Source organism: Pan paniscus, chromosome 4 (assembly GCF_029289425.2).
Source record: "Pan paniscus chromosome 4, NHGRI_mPanPan1-v2.0_pri, whole genome shotgun sequence".
Classification (NCBI taxonomy): domain Eukaryota; kingdom Metazoa; phylum Chordata; class Mammalia; order Primates; family Hominidae; genus Pan; species Pan paniscus.
The window spans coordinates 108,108,218-108,131,477 of record NC_073253.2 but is presented as its reverse complement, the minus strand read 5'-3'; the positions used below and the strand labels follow the sequence as shown (position 1 = coordinate 108,131,477).

Genomic DNA, 23,260 nt, shown 5'->3' with positions numbered 1-23,260 from the left:
TTTCCTTGGTTAGATCGATGCTTCCCAAAAACTTTGGTGTGGGCCGGGCACGGTGGTTCACACCTGTAATCCCAGCACTTTGGGAGGCCAAGGTGGGTGGATCACCTGAGGTCAGAAGTTCGAGACCAGCCTGGCCAACATGGTGAAACCCTGTCTCTCCTAAATACAAAAAAATTAGCCGGGTGTGGTGGTGCATTCCTGTAATCCCAGCTACTTGGGAGGCTGAGGCAGGAGAATGGCTTGAACCCAGGAGGCAGAGGTTGCAGTGAGCCGAGATCACACCATTTGCACTCTAGCCTGGGAAACGAGCGAAACTCAGTCTCAAAAAAAAAAAAATTGGTGCACATCAGAACTGATGGAGGATGGGGATGGAGAGGAGTGTTGTTAAAAAGATTACTGTCCTCTCAGATTCTGATTCAGGAAGTCTGGGGTGGGGCTGAAAGTTCTGCATTTTTAAACAGCCCAGGCAGTGTTGGGTCCAGGAACTGCACTTTGAGATAAAACCACTGGGTTAGGTAAATGCTATCTTTGTATCTTAATACACAGAGGTTTTCGGACCTGGCTGCACAACGGAATCATCTGAGGACCTTTTCAAAAATATTGATCTCTGCCTTCACTAACAAAGTGCTGATTTAATTAGTCTACCATGGTACCCAGGTGCCAGTATGCTTTAACAACTCTGTAGGTGATCCTAGTATGGAGCCAGGGTTGAGACCCACTGGTAGAGACTAGTAATGATACTAGTATGGATCCTAGTATGGAGCCAGGGTTGAGACCCACTGGTAGAAACTAGTAATGAGGACAAGACTCTTCCTTTGTTAGCCAGGCTGGTCTCAAACTCCTGGGCTTTCAAGTGATCCACTGCCTTGGCCTCCCAAAGTGCTGGGATTACAAGCATGAGCCACCATATCCTGCCACTCTCAACTTTTGTGGTTTTTTGTTTTTTGAGACAAGGACTCACTCTGTCACCCAGGCTGGAGTGCAGTGGCATGATCACAACTCTCTGCAGCCTCAATTTCCTGGGCTCAAGCTATTCTCCCGCCTCAGCCTCCAGAGTAGCTAGAACTACAGGTATGTGCCACCAGGCACATCTAATTTTTTATTTTTTTTGTAGAGAGGGAGTCTCCCTATGTTGCCCAGGCTGGTCTTGAAGTCCTGGGCTCAAGTGATCTTCTTGCCTCAGCCTCCTAAAGTGCTGAGATTACAGGTGTGAGCCACAGCACCCAGGCCAGATCTCAACTTATAATCAACCTTTTGGTCCTTCTATCTTAAAAACCAGCAACCGAAACAAAGCTACTTAACGTGATAGGGATCAAAATAAAAACAGAAGGAAAAAAAAGAACTTGGAAACAATAAGACTATAAATCTCACCTTCTGAGAAATAAATTACATCCATGAACTGAGAATAGAATGCTAGAAAAAGGGAACATGCAGATGACAAGAGCTTAAAGAAGTTAGAAAGAAAGCCGGGCGCAGTGGCTCATGCCCGTAATCCCAGCACTTTGGGAGGCCCAGGCAGGTGGATCACCTGAGGTCAGGAGTTTGAGACCTGCCTGACCAACATGGAGAAACCCCGTCTCTACTAAAAATACAAAAATTAGCCAGGCTTGATGCCGCATGCCTGTAATCCCAGCTACTCGGGAGGCTGAGGCAGAAGAATCGCTTGAACCCAGGAGGCAGAGGTTGCGGTGAGCCGAGATCGGGCCACTGCACTCCAGTCTGGGTGACGGTGTGAAACACCATCTAAAAAAAAAAAAAAAAGAATAGGAAAGGTTGGAAAATAAAGCTGAGCAAATCTAAATAAAGGCAAAAAAGAAAAAAAAAAAAAAAAAGAAAACCTGAGGATCAGACCAGCAGGTCTAATAGTCAAATAAAAGAGTACCAAGAAAGGTCAGAATGAGGAGAAAAATTATCAATGAAATTTTCAGAAAACCTTCCCAGAGCTGAAAACACAAATTCCCAGACTGAAAACCCACTTAGCTGCCCAGCACGATGGGCAAAAAAAAAAAAAAAAAAAAAAAAAAAAAAAAAAAAAAAAAAAAAAGACCCACACAAAGCACACAACTGTGATATTTCAGAATACTGGAACCAGGATCATGATAATAAACTAGAATGGCTACAACTTCCCTTCAGCTACAAGAGGTCAGAAGACCAAAAAGCAATTCCCTTGAATTCCTTAAACAAAATGACTTCCAAAGGTAATTCTATATCCAGCCAAACAATGTAAGGGTAGAATGATGAAATTTTCAAATATGCAAGGTCTAAGAACATTTACCTCTCTTGCACTTTTCTGGGGAAGATCCTGAGAACAAGATATACAAAACAAAGCAGTAACATAAAAAAGAGGAATACACGGGATACACAACAGATGATGCCCAAAACAGCAAAGCAGTGGCTTGAGTCACTCCAGACAATGGTGAGAACCCAGAGTGAAGTTGTGCACTAGGTCTAAAGGGTAAGAGATCAGAGCCAGGCAAAGGACTACAGAAAAGATTTTAAAATGATGAGGCCGGGCACAATGGCTCACACCTAATCCCAGCACTTTGGGAGGCCAAGGTGTGCGGATCACTTGAGGCCAGGGGTTTGAGACCAGCCTGGCCAACACAGCGAAACCCCATCTCTACTAAAAATACAAAAATTAGCTAGGCATGGTAACACATGGCTGTAATCCCAGCCACTGGGGAGGCTGAGGCAGAAGAATCCCTTGAACCCGGGAGGCAGAGGTTGCAGTGGGCTGAGATTGTGCCACTGCACTCCAGCCTGGGCAACAAGAATAAGACTCTGTCTCAAAAAAAAAAAAAAAAAAAAAAGAATCATTTGGGGATCACATTAAACACATCTGAATTCTGGGCTGGGGCCAGAGATACTGCATTTTTCACAATCTTTCACCAGAGGCCAGTGCTGCTGGTCCTTCAACCATACTTTTAGTAGCAAATGTACTACACGGCTGAGCTGTGAACAGAATGTATAATGTAAACTCTGAATAGTGGTTAAATTATGAAATATATTGGTAGGCTAGGAAGATAGGAAATATGCAAGCATATGGTAGAGAAGAAAAACTAAATCCTCTTCTTCTGCAAATGGAAGTTAATGCCTAAAACAGAAACACACTATTAAAACTAGCTGGCTTTTAAAATTATATATAATTCTGATAACAGATTCCTTAAGAAGTGAGTAGAGGATGTGAACTCAGTTCATAAATACGAAAAGCACTTCAACATCTACATAAATACTCAACTGTCTCATTAAGATTCCCTTTTTCAGCTAGGTGTGGTGCCATGTACCTCTAGTCCCAACCACTTGAGAGAATTGCTTGAACCCAGGAGTATAAGAACAGCCTGAGTGAGATCTCATCTCTTAGAAAAATTTTTTTTGAGACGGAGTTTCACTCTGTCACCTAGGCTGGAGTGCAGTGGCACAATTTTGGCTCACTGCAACCTCCATTTCCCAGGGTTCAAGTGATTCTCCTGCCTCAGCCTCCCGAGTAGCTGGGATTACAGGCGCCCACCACCACGCCTGGCTAGTTTTTGTATTTTTAGTAGAGACAGGGTTTCACCATGTTGGCCAGGCTGGTCTCGAACTCCTGACTGCAAGTGATCTGCCCGCCTCGGCCTCCCAAAGTGCTGAGATTACAGGCATGAGCCACACCACACCTGGCCTCTAAAAAAAATTTTTTTTAATTACAAACTTTTATACTCAGGAGGCTGAGATGGGAGGATCACTTGAGGCTGGGAGGTTGAGGCTGCACTGAGCCGTGATTGTGCCACTGCACTTTAGCCTGGGTGAAAAAGAGAGACCTGTCTCAAAAAAACATTTTTTTGGCTGTTTTAAAAAGATTACAGTTTTCACTTAACAACTGGCAAAAAAAAAAAAAAAAAATTCACTGATTGCACCAATTGCAATAATGTGAAGAAACAGCAATATATTGTTACAGCAGTAGTTCTGAAATCTTAGTGTTTTATGTTGTTGCAACAGAACACCACAGACTGGGTAACTTAAAAAAATGAATAGAAATTGGCTGGGCGTGGTGTATCATGAGGTCAGGAGTTCAAGACCAGCCTGGCCAACATGGTGAAACCCCATCTTTACTAAAAACTACATAAATTAGCCGGGTACAGTGGCAGGCACTTGTAATCCCAGCTACTCGGGAGGCTAAGGCAGGAGAATCACTTGAAACCAGGCGGCAGATATTGCAGTGAGCTGAGATCGCACCGCTGCACACCAGCCTGGGCAATGTGTATTTGGCTCATGATTAGGAGCTGGGAAATCCAAAAGCATGGCACCTGTATATGGCAAGGGTCTTTGATGCTGTGTGATCCCATGGTGGAAGGTGAGAGGACAAAGAGGGTGTGCTGAGGAGAGCAAAAGAAAAATTTGGCTGAACTCCATTTTATAACAAACCCACTCCTGAGATAGTAACATTAATCCATTCCTGAGGGCACAGCCCCCATGGCCCAATCACCTCCCAAAGGTTCCACCTCTCAATAACATCACAATGGCAATTAAATTTCAACATGCATTTTGGAGGGGACATCCAAAATATAGCACTGACAATCCTTATTGCCCCAAAAGTAAACCATTTCCAGATTTCAACCATCTTTCTGTGACAAATCTTTTCAGTTGGCTACCACAGTACGTTTTTTTTTTTTTGAGACAGGGTCCAGCTCTGCTGAGGTGAGTGGAATAGCACGATCACGGCTCACTGCAGCCTCACCTCCAGGGCTCAAGCAATCCTCCCACCTCAGCCTCCCAAGTAGCTAAGACTATAGGCATGTGCCACCATGCCCAGCTAATTCTTTTTTTTGTAGAGACAGTCTCACTATGTTGCCCAGGTTGGTCCCGACTTCCTGGACTTCAGTGATCCTCCTGCCTCAGCCTCCCAATGTGCCGGGATTATAGGTGTGAGCCACTGTACCTGACCCAGTACGCATTCTCAACTACTTTCTTCCTTAGCTGCCTTGGCTGTCAGGACTGAAAAAGCTATGCAGTCATCCCTCATCTGTGGTTTCACTTCTGTGGTTTCAGTTACCTTGGTCCCAAAACAGGTGAGTATAGCACAATATTTTGAGAGAGACTGACAATTTCCACATACATTTTATTATAGTATATTATAATTGTTCTATTTTATTGTTAATCTGTTACTGTGTCCAATTTATAAACTTTATCATAGGTATGTATTAATCCATTCTCACACTGCTATGAAGAAATATCCAAAACTGAGCAATTATAAAGGAAACAGGTTTAACTGACTCACAGTTCCGCATTGCTGGGAAGGCCTCAGGAAACTTATAATCATGGCAGAAGGCAAAGGAGAAGCAGGCACCTTCACAGGGCAGCAAGATGGAGTGACTGCAAGCAGGGGAAACGCCAGGCACTTATAAAACCAACAGATCTCGTGAGAGTCACTCGTTATCTCAAGAACAGCACAGGGGAAATTGCCCCCATGATCCAATTATTTCCACCTGGTCCCACCCTTAACACATAGGGATTTGGGGATTATAATTCAAGATGAGATTTTGGGTGGGGTAGCAGCCAAACCATATCAAGTATATATACATAGGCAAAAACATAGTATATATAGGGTTCAGTACTATCTGCTGTTTCAGGGATCCACTTTTGGAATGTATTCCCCAAGGATAAGGAGGACTGCTGTGTTCACTTTCTCAGCCTCCTGTGCAGCTACAGATGGACCTGTCACAGTTCTCAGCAATGAAACTAAGTGAAAGCCTGCTGGGAGGAATTTTGAGAAATCTCATGCCTATGGTCTCAGCTACTTGGGAGGCTAAGGTGGGAGAACTGCTTGCCAGAAGTGGCTGGCACAGCCACCTTTTCTTCCTGCCTTGCACTCACATAAATATCAGCCCTTTTACAAGCAGGAACAATAATCATAAAGGTGTTAGAAATATGTCATGGACAGCAGAGCGGAAAAATACAAAAAAAGGCATCACTGAGAGCTAAACCAACCACCACAGCAACCTCACTTGGATTTAACATATGAGGCAAAAATATCCTGCTTAAATCCTTCATTGTTTTGTTTCACAGCAAACACATCCCCTTATTGTTTTGTTACACAGCCAAACACACCCACTTTCTCAAAGAAGGCTGCTCTGAATTATGTTTTACACATACTCCCCTCTCCCCAGGATTTATTTGTAAGTCAAATATATAAACTAAGTCTTATACTATTATGTTCACTATAAAACAGAAATTGTTAAGAGTTAAAAAAAAAAGTCAACAGGCCAGCTAGCTCATGCCTGTAATCCCAGCACTTTGGGAGGTTGAGGCAGGAGGATCACTTGAGCCTGGGAGTTTAAGACCCTGTCTCAATTCAAATAAATAAATACATATAAATCTCCACAACTCTAGGTTTGCTTGTTTGACAATCAATAGGAATGTTTGACTGTGAGCAATAAAAACGTAAAGAAGGCCGGGCACGGTGGCTCATGCCTGTAATCCCAGCACTTTGGGAGGCTGAGGTGGGCAGATCACCTGAGGTCGGGAGTTCGAGACCAGCCTGACCAACATGGAAAAACCCTGTCTCTACTAAAAATACAAAATTAGCCGGGTGTGGTGGCACATGCCTGTAATCCCAGCTACTAGGGAGGCTGAGGCAGAAGAATCTCTTGAACCTGGGATGCAGAGGTTGTGGTACGCCGATATCGTGCCATTGCACTCCAGCCTAGGCAACAAGAGTGAAACTCCATCTCAAAAACAAACAAACAAACAAACTTAAAAAAAATGGAATTTACTGAAAATATGAGATAGCTTGCAGAATTCAAGGAAGAGCTAAACCAGGCCTCAGGAAGAACAGGAATTGGGATAGCTCAAAATCACTACTTTCAGAAACCGCTCTGAAATTCTGGAGCACCAATCCAATTTCATTTGTTGAAGGAAAGTGTACCTCAAGGTGCTAAAGCACAGTTAATTTTACAACTCCCATGAAAATCATGTTCTTAAACCTACAAAATAAGCAAATTTAAAGCTTAAAATCCAGGACTTTCCATGTCAAAAAACAACTGAACGATTCGATTACAGTAATATATTAAAATATGATCTACAGACTGGCTTTTTACAGACTCCCCTGTCCCCCACCCACAAAAGGACCTACCACAGTTTCTTCTAGTTTCAGGCTCACACTATGGAAACTTTCACTACATATTTTATTCTTAATTATCCCTCCTCTCCTAGCATTAGTATATAAGCAAAAGCTTCAAAAGTCAGTTTCAAATTTTATTTCATTAACTTAAAAGGTGGACAAAATGTTTATTTTAAATCTAATTGAAATTTATCTGAAACAACTTATTTCAAGTAACTTATTGTACAGTCCATTGTCCATTTAAAAATATTTTCTTCCAAAAAACTGCATTGAAAGACAAAAAAATTCTTTTATATGGCATATAAGCGAGATGCAAACTTCTGATGTAAATTTGTTTCACTGTCAACTCCGATGATAAAGATGAGAGGCACAAGGGTTCACAGTTCAGTTAAATGATGCAAACAAAAAGCTTCTGTTTCCCTCCGATACAAATTAGAAGTCTCCATTCATGTCTCTTACAGTAGTACCACATACTTGATGCTGATACTAGGTTACTTCTTTTTCTTTCCTTTCCCTTTTTTACTTCCCTCTCCTTGTTGAAGACTTTGGTCAGCACCTCCTGTTTTTTGTGTCCTTGTTTTTAGTTTAGGTATCATTTCTGCTGCATACAACATTACTGACTTACCTAGGAACCAGAAGTTAGGCTTAGTGTATAATCTGAGAAATAAGACATAAAAAGTCATCAAATTGAATATCACAAAGTGTAAGAAACTATCACATCAAGAAAATGGAAAATAATTTTTTTAAAAAATCAAAAATCAAATGACTGAAGACACTGACTAGCTCAAGTCGGGGGAAATGTACCGAGAGTGAGAATAATGCTGAAAATATTTAAATGAATAAAATCAAAAGGCAAAACACTAAGTATGAAACAAAAATTTTGGTTTGGTCCTAGTAATCAGCTTGAAGATCTAAGGAGTATGTATCCAAATATACCTCAGGTAGAAACAGAGTCAGAATATCACTGTATCTTAAGACACTGAAATACAGGGTTTTCTCAGTCTTACAACAAAAAAACAGTATCATCAAGTTACAAGCGATCCGATGGGTAAGATCAGATGATCTACACTTACATGCATTCCTGCTCTGCACACCTACAACCAGCTACCTTCACCCCCAGCAGACCAAGTTCCTCAGCTCTGCTTTCTTTTTACTATCTTACTTGGGTCTTACTGGAAATAAGAAGTGACATGTTCTCACCACAACTTCTACCCCTATTTTATCTACTAGTTAATTACAAGTTTTTGTTTGTTTTTGGTCTTTTGAGATATAATATAGGAATATGTTAAGGAGAAAAAACATATCAGAATATGATGTCACTCCTTAGTCACAACCTGAAGCATCTAGCAATACCTACCAATCCTGATGGGTTTTAGTATATAAAAAACAATCTATTTTAGGCTGAGCCCAGTGGGTCATGTCTGTAATCTCAGCTCTTTGGGAGGCTGAGGCAGGAGGATCACTTGTGTCCACGAGTTTGAGACCGGCTTAGGAAACATAGCAAAACCCCATCTCTAGAAAAAATAAAAAATCATGTGCCGATATTCCCAGCTACTTGGGAGGCTGAGGCAGGAGGGTTGCTTGAGCTCAAGAGGTCAAGACTGCAGTGTGTTGGCCGGGCGCAGTGGCTCACGCCTATAATCCCAACACTCTGGGAGGCCAAGGTGGGCGGATCACCTGAGGTCGGGAGTTCGAGACCAGCCTGACCAAGATGGAGAAACTCCATCTCTCCTAAAAATACAAAATTAGCCGGGTCTGGTGGCTCATGCCTGAAATCCCAGCTACTCAGGAGGCTGAGGCAGAAGAATCACTTGAACCCGGGAGGCGGAGGTTGCGGTGAGCCAAGATCACGCCATTGCACTGCAGCCTGGGCAACAAGAGCAAAACTCTGTCTCAGAAAAAAAAAAAAGAAAAAAGACTGCAGTGTGCCATAATCGTGCCACTGCACTCAACCTGGATGACAGAGTGAGACCTTGTCTTTAAAAATAAAAGTTCAAACATGCAGGCTGGGCATGGTGGCGAACGCCTGTAATCTCAGCATTTTGGGATCTCCCCCAGATGGGAAGATTGCTTGAGTTTGAGACTAGCCTGGGCAACAGAGTGAGACCCTTGTCTCTCTATTTTAAAAAAATCAGGCCGGGGGCAGTGGCTTATGCCTGTAATCCCAGCACTTTGGGAGGCCGAGGTGGGTGGATCACGAGGTCAAGAGATCGAGACCATTCTGGCCAACATGGCGAAACCCCGTCTCTATCAAAAATACGAAAGTTAGCTGGGTGTGATGGCACATGCCTGTAGTCCCAGCTACTTGGGAGGCTGAGACAGGAGAATCGCTTGAACCAGGGAGTTGGAGGTTGCAGTGAGCTGAGATCACGCCACTGTACTCCAGCCAGAGCGAGACTCCATCTCAAAAAAAAAAAAAATCAAACAAGCTGTCAGTTCGTCTGACGATTTCATTATTTTTAAGTAAATTTAATGACAGAGTTTAATTAAACTGAGGGGGTTATTAAACTGAAAGAAAAAATTAATAGCTCTGTTTTAAAAAATTAAAATTTTCAGAGATGAAAATTCAGAAAAATAAACAACATGCAAACAAAAACTTATCTTCCTAATATTCAGAACATTCTGTTATATTGATGCCGTTTTGCTATTGTTTTTCATAAAATAAAACACTAGAGATGATGCAACAGTCTTCTATGACCATCAACCCGTGTCTCTACTCTCTACCCCGCTCACCATTAGGTGACTACTCTCTTAAGAATGAGTGTTTCCTTACAGAGCATTTCAAAAAAATGCCAATAAGCAACATTACATATGCATCTATCAATAAATAGTAATATTTTGTATTTAAATTTACCTAAGTGGTACCACACTATGTATATCTCTTGCTTTTTTCAGTCAATATTGCTTTTCAGATTTATTAATGATAGAATCATTAGATATTATGGATATTAACAGACCTCAAGGACCTCTAGGATCTGAAATGGCAATTAACATCCAACGATTTAATAATTTCATATTCTTAACCTGGGAGCAATGACAGACTTTTCCAGAGGTTTATAAAATGTTCACACAACAATTTTTTTGAAAAATGTTTAGTGGGTCTCATTACATTTTCAAAGAGGTCATTCACCTCAAAGAAATTACAACTACTGCTTCTCTCCATGAGCAGTAGTCCTGTCTTTAAATTAATCTTCAGAATGCAAATTCTGACTTTTACCTTTCAGTTTTAGAAGCTTTTTTGTGTTGTGTAGGAGAAACCTATCCCTGAGCCCCACTGATTCATTTAAACAAGCTTACGTGATGGGAACTGTACAAGGCAGAGGCTCCCATCTTCCTGTTTGAGCTGGACCCGGACTCTGCCTCTGTATTGGACATCACGATTCCATTCTCTAGAGTACATTTTATTTTTCTAACATAAACGAAACAAAAGAAAAACAGGACTTAAGAAAGTTATTACATCAATTAGATGAGTATGGAAAATAGTGAAGAACCACGTCATACCTCAAGAAATACGTTAAGTCCAACTGCTGAACATACATCTTGAATCTCTGTAGCTGTAGGATTTTCAACAGCCTGAACAGTTAAAAACATAAACACTAAATATATGTGCTTTAAGTGGACACTGCCATAGTGTTGGGTAAATAATTTCAAATACTATAATCAAACAAGTACCAAAACCCTAGGTTTCCTTTTTCATTAAGTACAGATGCTTCTATTGTAATTTTAAAAATTCCTAGGAATAACACTAATGCATAACTGTGTGCCCATCTCCCCTCCAACAGAACATAAACTTCTGAGGGCAGGGGCTTTGTTTTGTTAACCAGTGTATTCCCCAGCACCTAGCATGGTACTCTCAACATAGTAGGTGCTCAATGATTATTGACTGCTTAAACAATTACACATACAAACACTTTAGAAAACTGCTAGTATCTACTGAAGCTGAATATATGCATTCTCTATGGCCCTGCAATTCCATTCCCAGATGCGTTCTACAAAAAAGCAAAAATATGTTCACTAAAAAACATCTATTTATAATAGCCTCAAACTATTAATAGAAATAATCCAATTTTCCATCCAGAGTAGAAAGGGCCAGGTGTGGTGGCTCACACCTGTAATCCCAGCAGATCACTTCAGCTCAGGAGTTTGAGACAAGCCTGGACAACATGGAGAAATCTCATTGCTACAAAAAAATACCAAAGTAGCCGGACATGGTGGCATGTGCCTGTAGTCCCAGCTACTCAGAAGGCTGAGGTTGGAGGATGGCTTGAGTCCAGGAGGTGGAGCCTGCAGTGCGCTGAGACTACACTGCCCCACTCCAGCCTGGGTGACAGAGCCAGACCCTGTCTCTTAAAAAAACAAACAAAAAAGAAGGTAGAAAAGACTTTGGCATACTCACACCATGCAATACTATAGAGGAGACAGGGCAGTAGTTTTGAGCAGGGAAATTCTGTCCTCAGCCTCCCTACCCCTACCCACACACAAAAGACATCTAGCAATGCTTGGAGACATTTTTGATTGTCACAACTAGGGGATGGGGGGGTGGAGGGGGCTGACCTGTCATCTAGTGGGTAGAGGCCAGGGATACTGCTGAACATCTTAAAATGCACAGAACAACCCCCAACAACAATTATCTAGCTCAAATTGGCAATGGTGCTGCTATTGACAAACCCTGTTATAGAGCAATGAAAATTCAACTACATTCAAATATGTAGGTAAATCTCAAAAGCTTAAAGTTCAGTGAAAAAAAGATACAAAATTACATAGTGTGTAATTCCATTTACAGAAAACTGAAAAAGAAGCAAAAGTAATCTATGGTGTTGAAGTCATAACGGTGGTCATCCTGGTATTTTTGAGCATATGCGGAGGCGACAGTGACTGAGAGGGAACATAAAGCAATCTTCCTGGATGCTTGTAGTGTTTTCTTTTTTGAGTGCTTGTTACCACCCAGATGTACTCATCATGTGAGAATTCACTGCATCAAACCTAGGTGTCTTAAATCTGTCATATTACAAAATACAAACGACACTTTAATAAAACTCAACAGGGCTGAACTTTCTGCATGTCTTCTTCACACACTTAAAAAAATCTCAACTACATTCTGAACATTATTAATGTATCGTACAATGTCATAATTTTGATTTCCTATATCAAGGGAAACACCGTCACATACTTTGTTTTAAAAACATGTGAACTCTACAGACTCTGCCCCCACTCCTTTACAAACAAAGGCTCATTAAGAGATGTTAAAAAAATATCCCTTCAGCTATGAATTAATGCCTTTCTGGTTTCACCAACACTGAGGAACGCACCCCAATTCTTGGCTGTGTTCTCAAGCCCTAAATAAATGCAGTGAAGAGAACCCCCTGCGGCTCTAACAAGATTACGTGGCCCGACCAGGATGACACCCCCCATTCCCTCGAGGATCAAGGTGCCAGCCATCTTGCTTACCTTACTTATGGGGATTCGCCTTCCCTCTGCGATGGTCTTCTTATTATTTAAATAAGCAGGATAGATACAAATAAACCTGCCATAGACAATAGCATAAGTGGTATCACTAGAGCAGTAAGAGGCAGGAGAAAAGGGTCGGGTAGCAGGGAACCGAAGGCCAATTCATGCTGCCTAGATATCAGATGGGTACTCCCTTTTCAACCCCTCCTTTTTCTGCGTGGCAGTTGAAAAATCAAAGTACCTCGGAGTGGTCCCCTCGAGCAACCAATCAGACTGGCCGCGGGCCTACTCCTCATTCTGATTGATCCCCCTCCCTCAACCAGTCAGACTGGCACTGGTCAATGGGAAACGTCTAGAGGGTATTTAAACCCTAGAAAATTCTGTAACCAACAGCTCTTGGGTAGCTTGCTGGAGCCGGCTCCCACCCTGTGGAGTGTACTTTTGTTTAAAATAAATCTGCTTTCGCTGCCTTGCTTTGTGTGTTTTGTTCAATTCCTTATTCAAAACGCCAAGAACCTGGACAACTACACTCAACAGATAACAAGTATTTTCAAAAATACATTCTTTCGGTCCGTGGTAGTCGTCATCATTGCTGGTACACCTATGCTATTATTTGCTTAATGTTATTTCTTTAAATTACCTCCCTTTAACTTATTTAAAAATAAACTTTATCCACTACCTTGGATGGAAAAAAACCACACGAATAGAAACAAAACGACTTGGGTAACTGTTACATTAGACACAGCAGCCCGTCAAAAGTTCCTGAGAATGGGCCTGCCCTCTTATATAAAGTGTCCGAGGTATTAAAAACCTTAAAATTTCACAAATGAGCCTTTCTGAACGCAACAATACTTAAAAAGAACACATTTCTCACACTGTGATTATATTACTTGATATCATGTCCACATAGCACCCAAAATCCTTGTCTCGCGTACAGATAAACACTAGGCTACCTACGGTCGGAATTTCAGGAGCCCTGAGAAGAGCCTGGTGGCTGCTGCAGGATTCAGAAAAACGAGCTGCCAGGGAGAGGCGCGGGGCCCGTACAGGGCGAGTTGGGTCAGCTAGGCCATTCTGGAGGCCGCGGAGCGGAGAAGCGCGGTGTAGCACCTGCGGCACCACAGCAAGCCCCTTCCTTTCTGAGGACCCACCTCCTCAGAACCCACCTGTCCTGGTCGGCAGGGGACCGCGCGGCAGCGCAAGCCATCTTCACAAGAGCCTCAACAGCCCAGGAGCCGCAGGGAGAAACCCGGCAGAAACCCGGGAGGAACCCGGCTCTGAGTTTCCGAGACAGCCCGCTTTTCCGCCGGAAGTCCTGCCCAAGAAATGGTTCCGCGTCCGCGATTTCTCACCGCCTGTTTGTTCCGGCACCTGTCGCTCGGCGCCAGGATCTCTAGTCTCTGACGTGGCATGAAGACTTCCCTTCTCGCGAGAGAATCATGAAAGCTTCTCATTCCTTTCCCAAGCCGGGAAGGCCATGTGGGGCGCGTGCACCGCCACTAAAAAGGGTTTAACTTCGACCCTCCCTCGTTTCCAGTTTCTCAGCGAGTATGGGTGGTACTAGCTACTCTCTATTAAGGGGCGAAGACTGTGCAACGAGGGGAATCTGTGTGGTTCAGGATGCAAATATATGTTAGAGCAGGGAAGGAAATACTCCTTACGTTTAATTTTTCTCCGTTCCTGGGCCCTAGAGCTTGCTTTCAGTTTGGTAAAATGGATTTTTGTAGTGGTAGAACTAGCAAAGTTATAGACGTTGTGTTTCAGTGTGCTCTGCGTTAGAAACTTAGCTATTCACCTTTTAGGCCGGGTGCGGTGGCTCACGCTTGTATCCCAGCACTTTGGGAGACTGAGGCAGGTGGATCATGAGGTCAGGAGTTGGAGAGCAGCCTGGCCAACATGCTGAAACCCCGTCTGTCCTAAAAATACAAAAATTAGCCGAGTGTGATGGCACAAGCCTGTAATCGCAGCTACTCGGAGGCTGAGACAGGAGAATCACTTGAACCCAGGAGGTGGAGGTTGCAGTGAGCTGAGATCACACCACTGCACTCCAGCCTGGGTAACAGAGCAAGACTCCGTCTAGGAAAAACGAAACAAAACTATTCACCTTTTAAAACTTCTGAAGGATACCATGTGCCATCACTACAGGCATACTTCATTATTGCCCTTCACTTGCTGCTGCGAGTAGATACTGCCTTTTTACAAATGGAAGGTTTTTGGCAAATCCGCCTGAAAGAAGTTGCTTGGTGCCATTTTTCCGGCAGCGTATACTTTGTGTCACATTTGGTAATTCTTGCAATATTTCGAACCTTTTCATTATTTCTGTTATGGTGATCGGTGATCAGTGATGTTTGCTGTTACTATTGTAATAGTTTTAAGGCCGGGTGCGGTGGCTCACGCCTGTAATCCCAGCACTTTGGGAGGCCGAGGCAGGTGGATCACGAGGTCAGGAGATAGACACCATCTTGGCCAACATGGTGAAACCCCATCTCTACTAAAATATAAAAAATAAGCCGGGCATGGTGGCACAGGCCTTTAGTCCCAGGTACTCGGGAGGCAGGGGAATCTCTTGAACCCAGGAGGTGGAGGTTGCAGTGAGCCAAGATCATACCACTGCACTCCAGCCTGGCGACAGTGCAAGACTCCGTCTCAAATAATAATAATGTTTTGGGGCACCATGAACCATGCCCAGATAAGATGGGGAACTTAATGGATAAATGTTGTGTATGTTTTAACTGTTCGACCAACTGGCCATTTCCCATCTCTCTCCCTCTTCTGGAGTCCCAATTCCCTGAAACACAACAATGTTGAAATTAGGCCAGTTAGTAACCCTACAATGGCCTCTAAGTATTCAAGTGAAAGGAAGAGTCACACGTCTCCCATGTCAAAAGATGGAAATGATTAAGCTTAGTGAGGAAGGCATGTGTAAGTCAAGATAGGCTGAAAGCTAGGCCTCTTGGCACCTAACAGCCAAGTTGTAAATACAAAGACAAAATTCTTGAAGGAATTAAAAGGAAATTACTTCAATAAACACACAAATGATCAGAAAGCAAAACAACCTTATTGCTGATATGGAGAAAGTTTTAGGGGTTTGGATAGAAGCTCAAACCAGTCACAACATTCCTTTAACCCAAAGCCTAATCCAAGCAAGGCCCTAACTCCCTTCAATTCTGTGAAGGCTGAGAAAGGTGAGGAAGCTTCAGAAGTGGGAAGCTAGTAGAGGGTGGTTCAGGAGGTTTAAGAAAGAATCCATCTCCATAACATATAACATAAAAGTGCAAGGTGAAGCAGCAAGTGCTGATAGAGAAGCTGCAGCAAGTTATCCAGAAAATGTAGCTAATATCATTGACGATGATCAATGATTAGCTAATATCATTTAGTGGCTACACTAAACAACAGATTTTTCAATGTAGACAAAACAGTCTTCTATTAGAAAAAGATACCATCTAGGATGTAGCACCCCAAATCCTTGTCCCTTTGAGAGAAGTCAATGTCTGGCTTCAGAGCTGCCCCATTTAGTGGCTACACTAAACAACAGGTTTTTCAATGTAGACAAAACAGCCTTCTATTGGAAAAAGATGCCATCTAGGACGTAGCACCCAAAATCCTTGTCTCTTTGAGAGAAGAAGTCAATGCCTGGCTTCAAAGCTGCCAAGGACAGGCTAATTATCTTGTTAGGGAACAATGCAGTTGGTGATTTTAAGTTAAAGCCAATGGACATTTACCATGCAGAAAATCCTAGAGACCCTAGAATGATGCTAAATCAACTCTGCCTGTGTTCTCTAAATGGAACAACAAAGCCTGGATGACAGTACATCTGTTTACAGCATGCTTTACTGAACTATTTTTTTGAGACAGTCTCGCTCTGTCACCCAGGCTGGCATGCAGTGGCCCTATCACATCTCACTGCAGCCTTGACCTCCCACACTCAAGCAATCCTCCTACACAAGCCTCCTGAGTAGCTGGGACTATGGGCTCATGCCACCATGCCTGGCTGATTTTTATTTTTATTTTTAGTGGAGACAAGGTCTTGCTATGTTGCCCGGGCTGGTCTTCAACTCATAGGGTCAAGCAATCCTCTTGCCTCAGCCTCCCAAAGTACTGGGATTACAGGCGTGAGCCACCGCACCCAGCCTTTACTGAATATTTTTAAGCCCACTGTTGAAAACAATTACTCAGAGAAAAAAAAAAGAGATTCCTTTCAAAATATTACTGCTCATTGACAATGCACCTAGACCTCTAGACATCTAAGGTTCTGATGGAGATCTAGAAGGAGATTAATGTTTTCATGTCTGATAACACATCATCCATTCTGCAGTTTATAGATCAAATAGTAATTTTTATTTTCATCACTTATTAAGAAATACATTTTGTAAAACTATAGCTGCCAAATAGTGATTCCTCTGACGGATCTGGGCAAGATAAATTGAAAACCTTCTAAAAAAGATTCACTATTCTAGATGGCATTAAGAGCATTTGTGATTCACTGGAGGTTAAAATATCAGCATGAACAGGAATTTGGAAGAAGTTGATTTCAACACTCTGGGATCATTTTGAGGACTTTAAGACATTAGTGGAGGCAATAACTGCAGATGTGGTGGAAATAGCAAGAAAACTAGAATTAGAAGTAGAAACTGAAGATGGGATTGAATTGTTACAATTATGATAAAACTTGAATGATGAGGAGTTGCTTCTTATGAATGGGCAAAGAAAGTGGTTTCTTGAGATGAAAACAACTGGTGAATATGCTGTGATCATTGTTGAAATGACATCAAAGGGTTTAGAATAGCATAAACTTAGTTGATACAGCAGTGGCAGGGTGTGAGAGGACTGACTCCAGTTTTTAAAGAAGTTCTACTATAGGTAAAATACTACCAAACAGCATTACACGCTACAGAGAAATCTATCGTGAAAGGAAGAGTCAGTTGATGTCGCAAAATTCGCTGTTGTCTCATTTTAAGAAATTACCACAACCACTCCAACCTTCAGCAACCATCATCCTGATCAGTCAGCAGACATCAACACTGAGGCAAGACCTTCCACCAGCAAAAAGATTATGATTTTCTGAAGGCCCAGATGGTTGTTAGCATTTTTAGCAATAAAGTATTTTAAATAAGGTATGTACATTATTTTTCTGGATATAATGCTATTTCACACTTAACAGACTACAGTATAATGTAAACATAACTTTTATATGCACTGAGAAATCAAAAAAATTGTATGACTTGCATTATTATGATATTTGCTTTATTGTGGTGGTCTGGAACCAAACCTGCAACATCTCTGAGGTATGCCTATATATTTTTTGCATAACTTAGATTGATTACAAAGTAGTATTTCAGCATCTCCATTCAACTAAACCTACCTTCATTCCTGTTTTAATAATGGATGTTTATTCCACACCTACAAAGACATGCTTCAAAAAGCCAGGCAAAGTGAGATAGGTTTTCTCTTTTACAGATAAAAAAGCAGACAAACTGAAAAACCAAACTCAACCAACAAAAATCTTCATGAAAGTTTGAGTCTCAGTGAGGTTAAATAATTAGCCCATTTATGCTAATAATGGCTGAGCATAGATGCTCCTGTCAGCTAGTCTGACTGGAAGCCCCTGACTTTCCTTCATGTTCTCACTTATGTCTCTCAATCTTCCTTGTTTTTTTTTTTTTTAGCACAAAATTAAGTTTGCTCCTGATGTAAATAAATAACGTTTACTTCTTTCTAAAGTGTATATGATTCCTGTTAAAACAGTGTCATGCAATGACCTAAAATTGAGGAGTACATTTAGAGATGAAATGAATCCAAACTTTAAAATACATAATTTTCTTGCCTTAGGGTATGCATACACATATTAAAAAGTAGAAAATGAATGAGGTAGTCTGAGGCTTAATACATGCAAGTAGCCTACTTACCATGGAATTGCTTTTGTAGAGCCATCTAAGTAATTGGAGACAAAAAGGTTAATATTATAATTGCTAGTAACATGTCCTGGTTCATATATACTAAGAGAATTAAGAGAATTAATGACAGAGCTAGTATTTTTTAGTGTCATTCAATGCCAAATCCACACTCCTATTAAACTCCACACTCCTATTAAACTCCACACCATTGCTGAGATATTGTACAACTACAGAGAGGAGGGGTGAGGAAGAGAGAAAGAATGCAATATTGTTACCACACTGACAATGAAAGTTTCAGCCAAATATGAAGTTTTTAAATGCTTATGCTTGTGGAAAGGCAGACTGAATTAAAGGAGGATGAAAATGGACATGGAAAAATTGTGGAGATGATGAAAGGGCTTTATAGAATTATGGCGCTTGTTTTCAAATCTTATTTTTATCAAACTATCTTCCTTTTCTTCATACAAATGTGCCACTAAATTCAACCTATCAACCTTGATTGAGGCTGCTGGCTGGAGGTAGGGTTCACAAAGGTAGAAAGAGAAGATCAAGGTAAACAAGAGAAATTTTCCTTAGTTGAGTAGAAATTGAGAGAGTATTCTGAGAAGATTGTGGAGTAGAAAGAACCAGGAATCCATCTTCCCACCACAACAATGATTACATTAGCAGAATCTGTGACATGTAACTATTTAGAAACTATGGAGCCTATTGAAGGCTTGCAACTTCCAGGGGAAGAATTTAAAAGTAAATTGGAGTTATTTTTGGTCAGTGTCAGTTCTTAATACAGTAGCAGTTACCCATGCCCATCCCCAGCCCTGTGATAGTCAGCTGTATACGCATTCCAGGAACAGCCTATGGGACCCAGAGTGGGCAAAAAGCACCCTATCTTCCAAGTACTGGGCATCTGTACACTGGTCATTGATTGCTGCTTCTGATCATATAAGTGCAGACAAAGAGGCAGATGGTCATGGATTTTGCACCTCCCCTCATTGGTTCAAACCCCTTCTCTCCAGCTGAAGTGACTTCCAGGGGATTTAAAGGACTGGTGCCCCTCCTCCTTAATTTTTCTCTCTCTCTCTTTTTTTTCTTTTGGGAGGCAGGCATTAAAGACTAGGACATCCAAAAACAATGGCATATATGAGGAAAATTAGAAAGTAACTATGCATTCCGAGGAAAAGACTAGGATCAGAAAAACCTGAGAAGACCTCAAGTGTATACCTCACGTTGAACCTTGGCACAGAGAGAGCCTATAACAATTAAACAAACAAACAAAAAACCCAGGGAAGGGGAGAATTTGATTTCCAGAGTTACCACATCTCCTGCTTACCTTGATCTTCTCTGTCTTTGTGAACCCCATCTCCAGCCAGCAGCCTCAACCAAGGTTAATATGTTGGATTTAGTGGCACATGTGTTTGAAGAAAAGGAAGATGGTTTTATAAAAAATAAGGTTTGAAAACAAGTGCCATTGGATTCAAATGTCCAGTTTTCAACAAAAAATCACAAGGCATACAAAGAAACAGGAAAATTAGGCTCATTCAAAGAGAAAAAATCTTGGTAAATCTCAGAGTAGGGGTGAAAAGAGAAAAAGTAAATAAAAGATATCAACAGAAACTATTTCTGAAAAAGATCTGATGGTAGATCTACTAGATAGAGACTTTAAAACAACTGTCTTAAGGATGCTCAAAGAACTAAAGGAGGATGTGGAGAAAGTTGAGGAAACCATGTATTTACAAAATGGAAATAACAATAAAGAGACAGAAAATCTAAAAAGAAGACAAAAAGAAATTCTGAAGGTGAAAAAATACAGTAACTAAAATGAAAAATTCACTAGAGGGAGTCAGAGGCAGTTTTGAACAGACAGAAGAATGAGCAAACTTGAAGATAATGGAAATTACTGAGTCTGAGGAACCAAAAGAAAAAAAAATAAGAAAAGCAAACAAATTCTAAGGGACCTGTTGGAACACCATCAAGTGGACCAATATACACATTGTGGGAGTTTTAGAAGGAGAAGAGAGACAGAAAGGACAGCAAGAATATTTGAAGAAATAATGGCTGAAAAATTCTCAAATTTGTTGAAAGACATTAATATAAACATCCAGGAAGCTCAGTGAACTCCAAGTAAGATTAACTAAAAAAAAAACCCACATTAAGACACATTATAATTAAACTTTCAAAAGCCTAACATTCAAGTTGCTCACAGGTCTAAGAGTGAGACTCATATGCATACAGCCATAGCAGGATCACCCCAGCCTGAGCTTGAGTTGAGTCTATTGGGAAATTCATGGCACGCTTGGGCATATTTGGTTAGCTAATGGGGATGGCTGCCTGTCTCACTTGTCTGTTGCTGTGTAACAAAGCACTCTAAAACTTACTGCTTTAAAACAACAACAATTTATTTGCTCATGAAAGTGCAGTTTGGGTAGGGTAGATAAACAGGACCAGCTTGTCTCTGTTTTATGTGGCATCTGCTGGGGCTAGAAAGTCCACAATGACTTTATGTTTATGTCTGCCTCAGTTGGGATGGCTTGAACAGCTGAAGGCTGGTTGGATATCTCTATCTCCATGTGGTGTGGCATCTCCATATGATTAGATTGGGCTTTGATAAAGACTCTCTCCTTGACCAAACATTAAACAGTCTCCTCTGAATCCTCTTCTCAACTAGGTCTTGACCTTGGCCCCAGTCTTCTCTTTGACCTGTCTAGCCCAACCTAGTTTTAGCAAGAATCCTGCTAAGTTTAGTGAGAATTTCCCTACCCTTGAAATCTAATCAGATTTCTCATCCCCCACCTTTAATGTAAAAGCCTTTGGCCTGCTTACAGCAAGAACCTGTTAAGTCAGGTTAGCAAGGATCACCCTATCCTTGATGTCTTCCCTTAGCAATTTTCCATCCACTTACCCCTTTGGCTATAAATCTCTAGCTGCTAATCCCTTTCCCCTATTGCAATACCCCAATTGCCAAAGTCTTGAGAAAAGTCTTCATTACAGTTTTAACAAGTTTCCTGCAGATGGCAAAGTAGAAGCTGCTAGGCTTTTTTAATGCCTGGTCTTGGAAGTCCCAGAAGATAATTTTCTCCACATCCTATTGGTCAAAGCAATCACAGGACCAACTCAGATTCAAAGGAGGGGCAATAGATTTGTACTGTAAAAAAAGCATGTGGAATGGGAGATAGTGTGCCATTTTTGGAAATATGTTCTACCATTCTGTCAGAAGTCAATTCCACAGAACACAGAATTTACCCTAGAACAACTAAGAGTTATGAAGACCAGCTTGACCCAATGACAAAACTGTCACCATCTGGGGGAAAACTGTCAGAGCACAACATGGTGCTTGTCACTAAGATTTGTATGTGTTCCATATCCAGACCCTGGAGGATTCATATCTATATTTTGAGTTAGGAGAATAGGCTATCATTAAAATCTGTTTTAATGAAACTATTTCATTAAAAATACCTTAAGGCATTTGAACACAAACAGTACTGGTTTGGTAATCTTATGGGAAAATGTTAATACCAAAGTGGAGGACAGGTGTTCTTGCCACATCTAGGGGAATGCAGTGCAACTTCTGGACATCAAGAACTCCTGAGAGTAGAGTCCCCACTTAGGCACCGCCCAGTTTCTGATGACAAGGGCCATTTTGGTGGATACAGTTGATTTGGACCCAGTATCCACTACATTTTTTTTTTTTTGAGACAGAGTCTCGCTCTGTCATCCAGGCTGCAGGGCAGTGGCATGATCTCAGCTCACTGCAGCCTCTGTCTCTCCAGTTCAAGCAATTCTCCTGCCGCAGCCTCCCAAGTAGCTGGGACTACAGGCATATGCCACCACACCCAGCTAATTTTTGTATTTTTAGTAGAGACAGGGTTTCACCATGTTGGCCAGGATGGTCTTGATCTCCTGACCTCGTGTTCCACCTGCCTCGGCCTACTAAAGTGCTGGGATTACAGGCGTGACCCCTCACGCCTGGTCCAAATTCCTTATATTATGGCTTGATTTCTTATGCAGCAAGGTGAGAGAAAAGAAGTGATGGAGGGGAAGTAACAGTAAAAGAAAGAACATGTGAACATTTGCTTGAAGGCTCAAGATTGAAAAGATTCAGGATTAAAAGAGTTATGGGGAAAAAGACAAACAGCTGGACTTAACGCTAGTAAAATTTCTTTATTGAAGGGCTTAAAATAAAACCCTATAAACACTCAAGTAGGAAATAAAAGTTATCTATATTGGAAGAAACCCAGAATGATACTGGAACTTCTTAGCAGTAGTAAATGCTAAAATCTAAAAGTTCTGAGGAAAAAGAATTGTGACCAAAATTGTGACCCAAATTATCCTTGTGTGAGGGCAAAATAAAACAATTTGAAAACGAGTATGGATTTAGACAGTACCCTAATTTAGCTTTTCTGAAAAGATAATAATCATTTGAGGAAATACTCCAGCTAAGCCAAATTAACATACAGAATTGAAGAAAATCAAAGTCATGTAATATAGAACAGTGCTGAATACTGAAATCTAATTTATACTTAGATTTAAATAATTATAGTTACTATGATGGTGAAGCTAATTACAATTGTAAAGAAAAGACCCTGAAAATTAAAAACGAGTGAATACGTTAACACTGGAATAGAGATTTTGCAAAGAACCTAGGGTTCCAACTAAAATAATGTACATCTCTTTCTTGAATCATTTTAGCCACTACATCATGGGCATATTACTTCACCTAGGACCTTGACCTCTCCATATTTTGCTTTCTCCTCTTTCCCTTTGTTCTCTCCCATCTCTCCTCCTCAGCCTCCCATTCCTGGACTACCCCAAGAATTCCAGATTCTCA

General features: G+C 41.3%; 2 protein-coding genes across 4 annotated transcripts in view; both read right to left on the bottom strand.

Moving 5' to 3' along the window:
* Positions 1-12,610, bottom strand: part of LOC103782639 (U2 small nuclear ribonucleoprotein auxiliary factor 35 kDa subunit-related protein 1) — a 33,152-nt gene extending 20,542 nt beyond the window's left edge. Inside the window, exons 1-2 of the mRNA XM_034960336.3 lie at positions 12,545-12,610; positions 10,598-10,669 (exon numbers count right to left, since the gene is read on the bottom strand). Of these exons, the coding sequence (XP_034816227.1) occupies positions 10,598-10,635 (38 nt within the window). The 5' untranslated portion in view covers positions 10,636-10,669; positions 12,545-12,610. The remainder of the gene's footprint in view (positions 1-10,597; positions 10,670-12,544) is intronic.
* SRP19 (signal recognition particle 19) overlaps positions 1-14,383 on the bottom strand; it is a 31,069-nt gene extending 16,686 nt beyond the window's left edge. The window contains exons 1-5 of one of the 3 annotated variants that reach the window (XM_008952078.4): positions 13,711-14,383; positions 12,545-12,620; positions 10,598-10,669; positions 10,394-10,505; positions 7,218-7,753 (exon numbers count right to left, since the gene is read on the bottom strand). In XM_008952078.4, coding sequence (XP_008950326.1) covers positions 7,722-7,753; positions 10,394-10,505; positions 10,598-10,669; positions 12,545-12,620; positions 13,711-13,751 — 333 coding nt within the window. In that variant the 5' untranslated portion in view covers positions 13,752-14,383 and the 3' untranslated portion in view covers positions 7,218-7,721. Of the gene's footprint in view, positions 1-7,217; positions 7,754-10,393; positions 10,506-10,597; positions 10,670-12,544; positions 12,621-13,710 lie in introns of those variants that run through there. The other 2 variants (XM_008952077.4, XM_034960338.3) reach the window with 2 other exon arrangements.
* Positions 14,384-23,260: the final 8,877 nt, after the last annotated feature.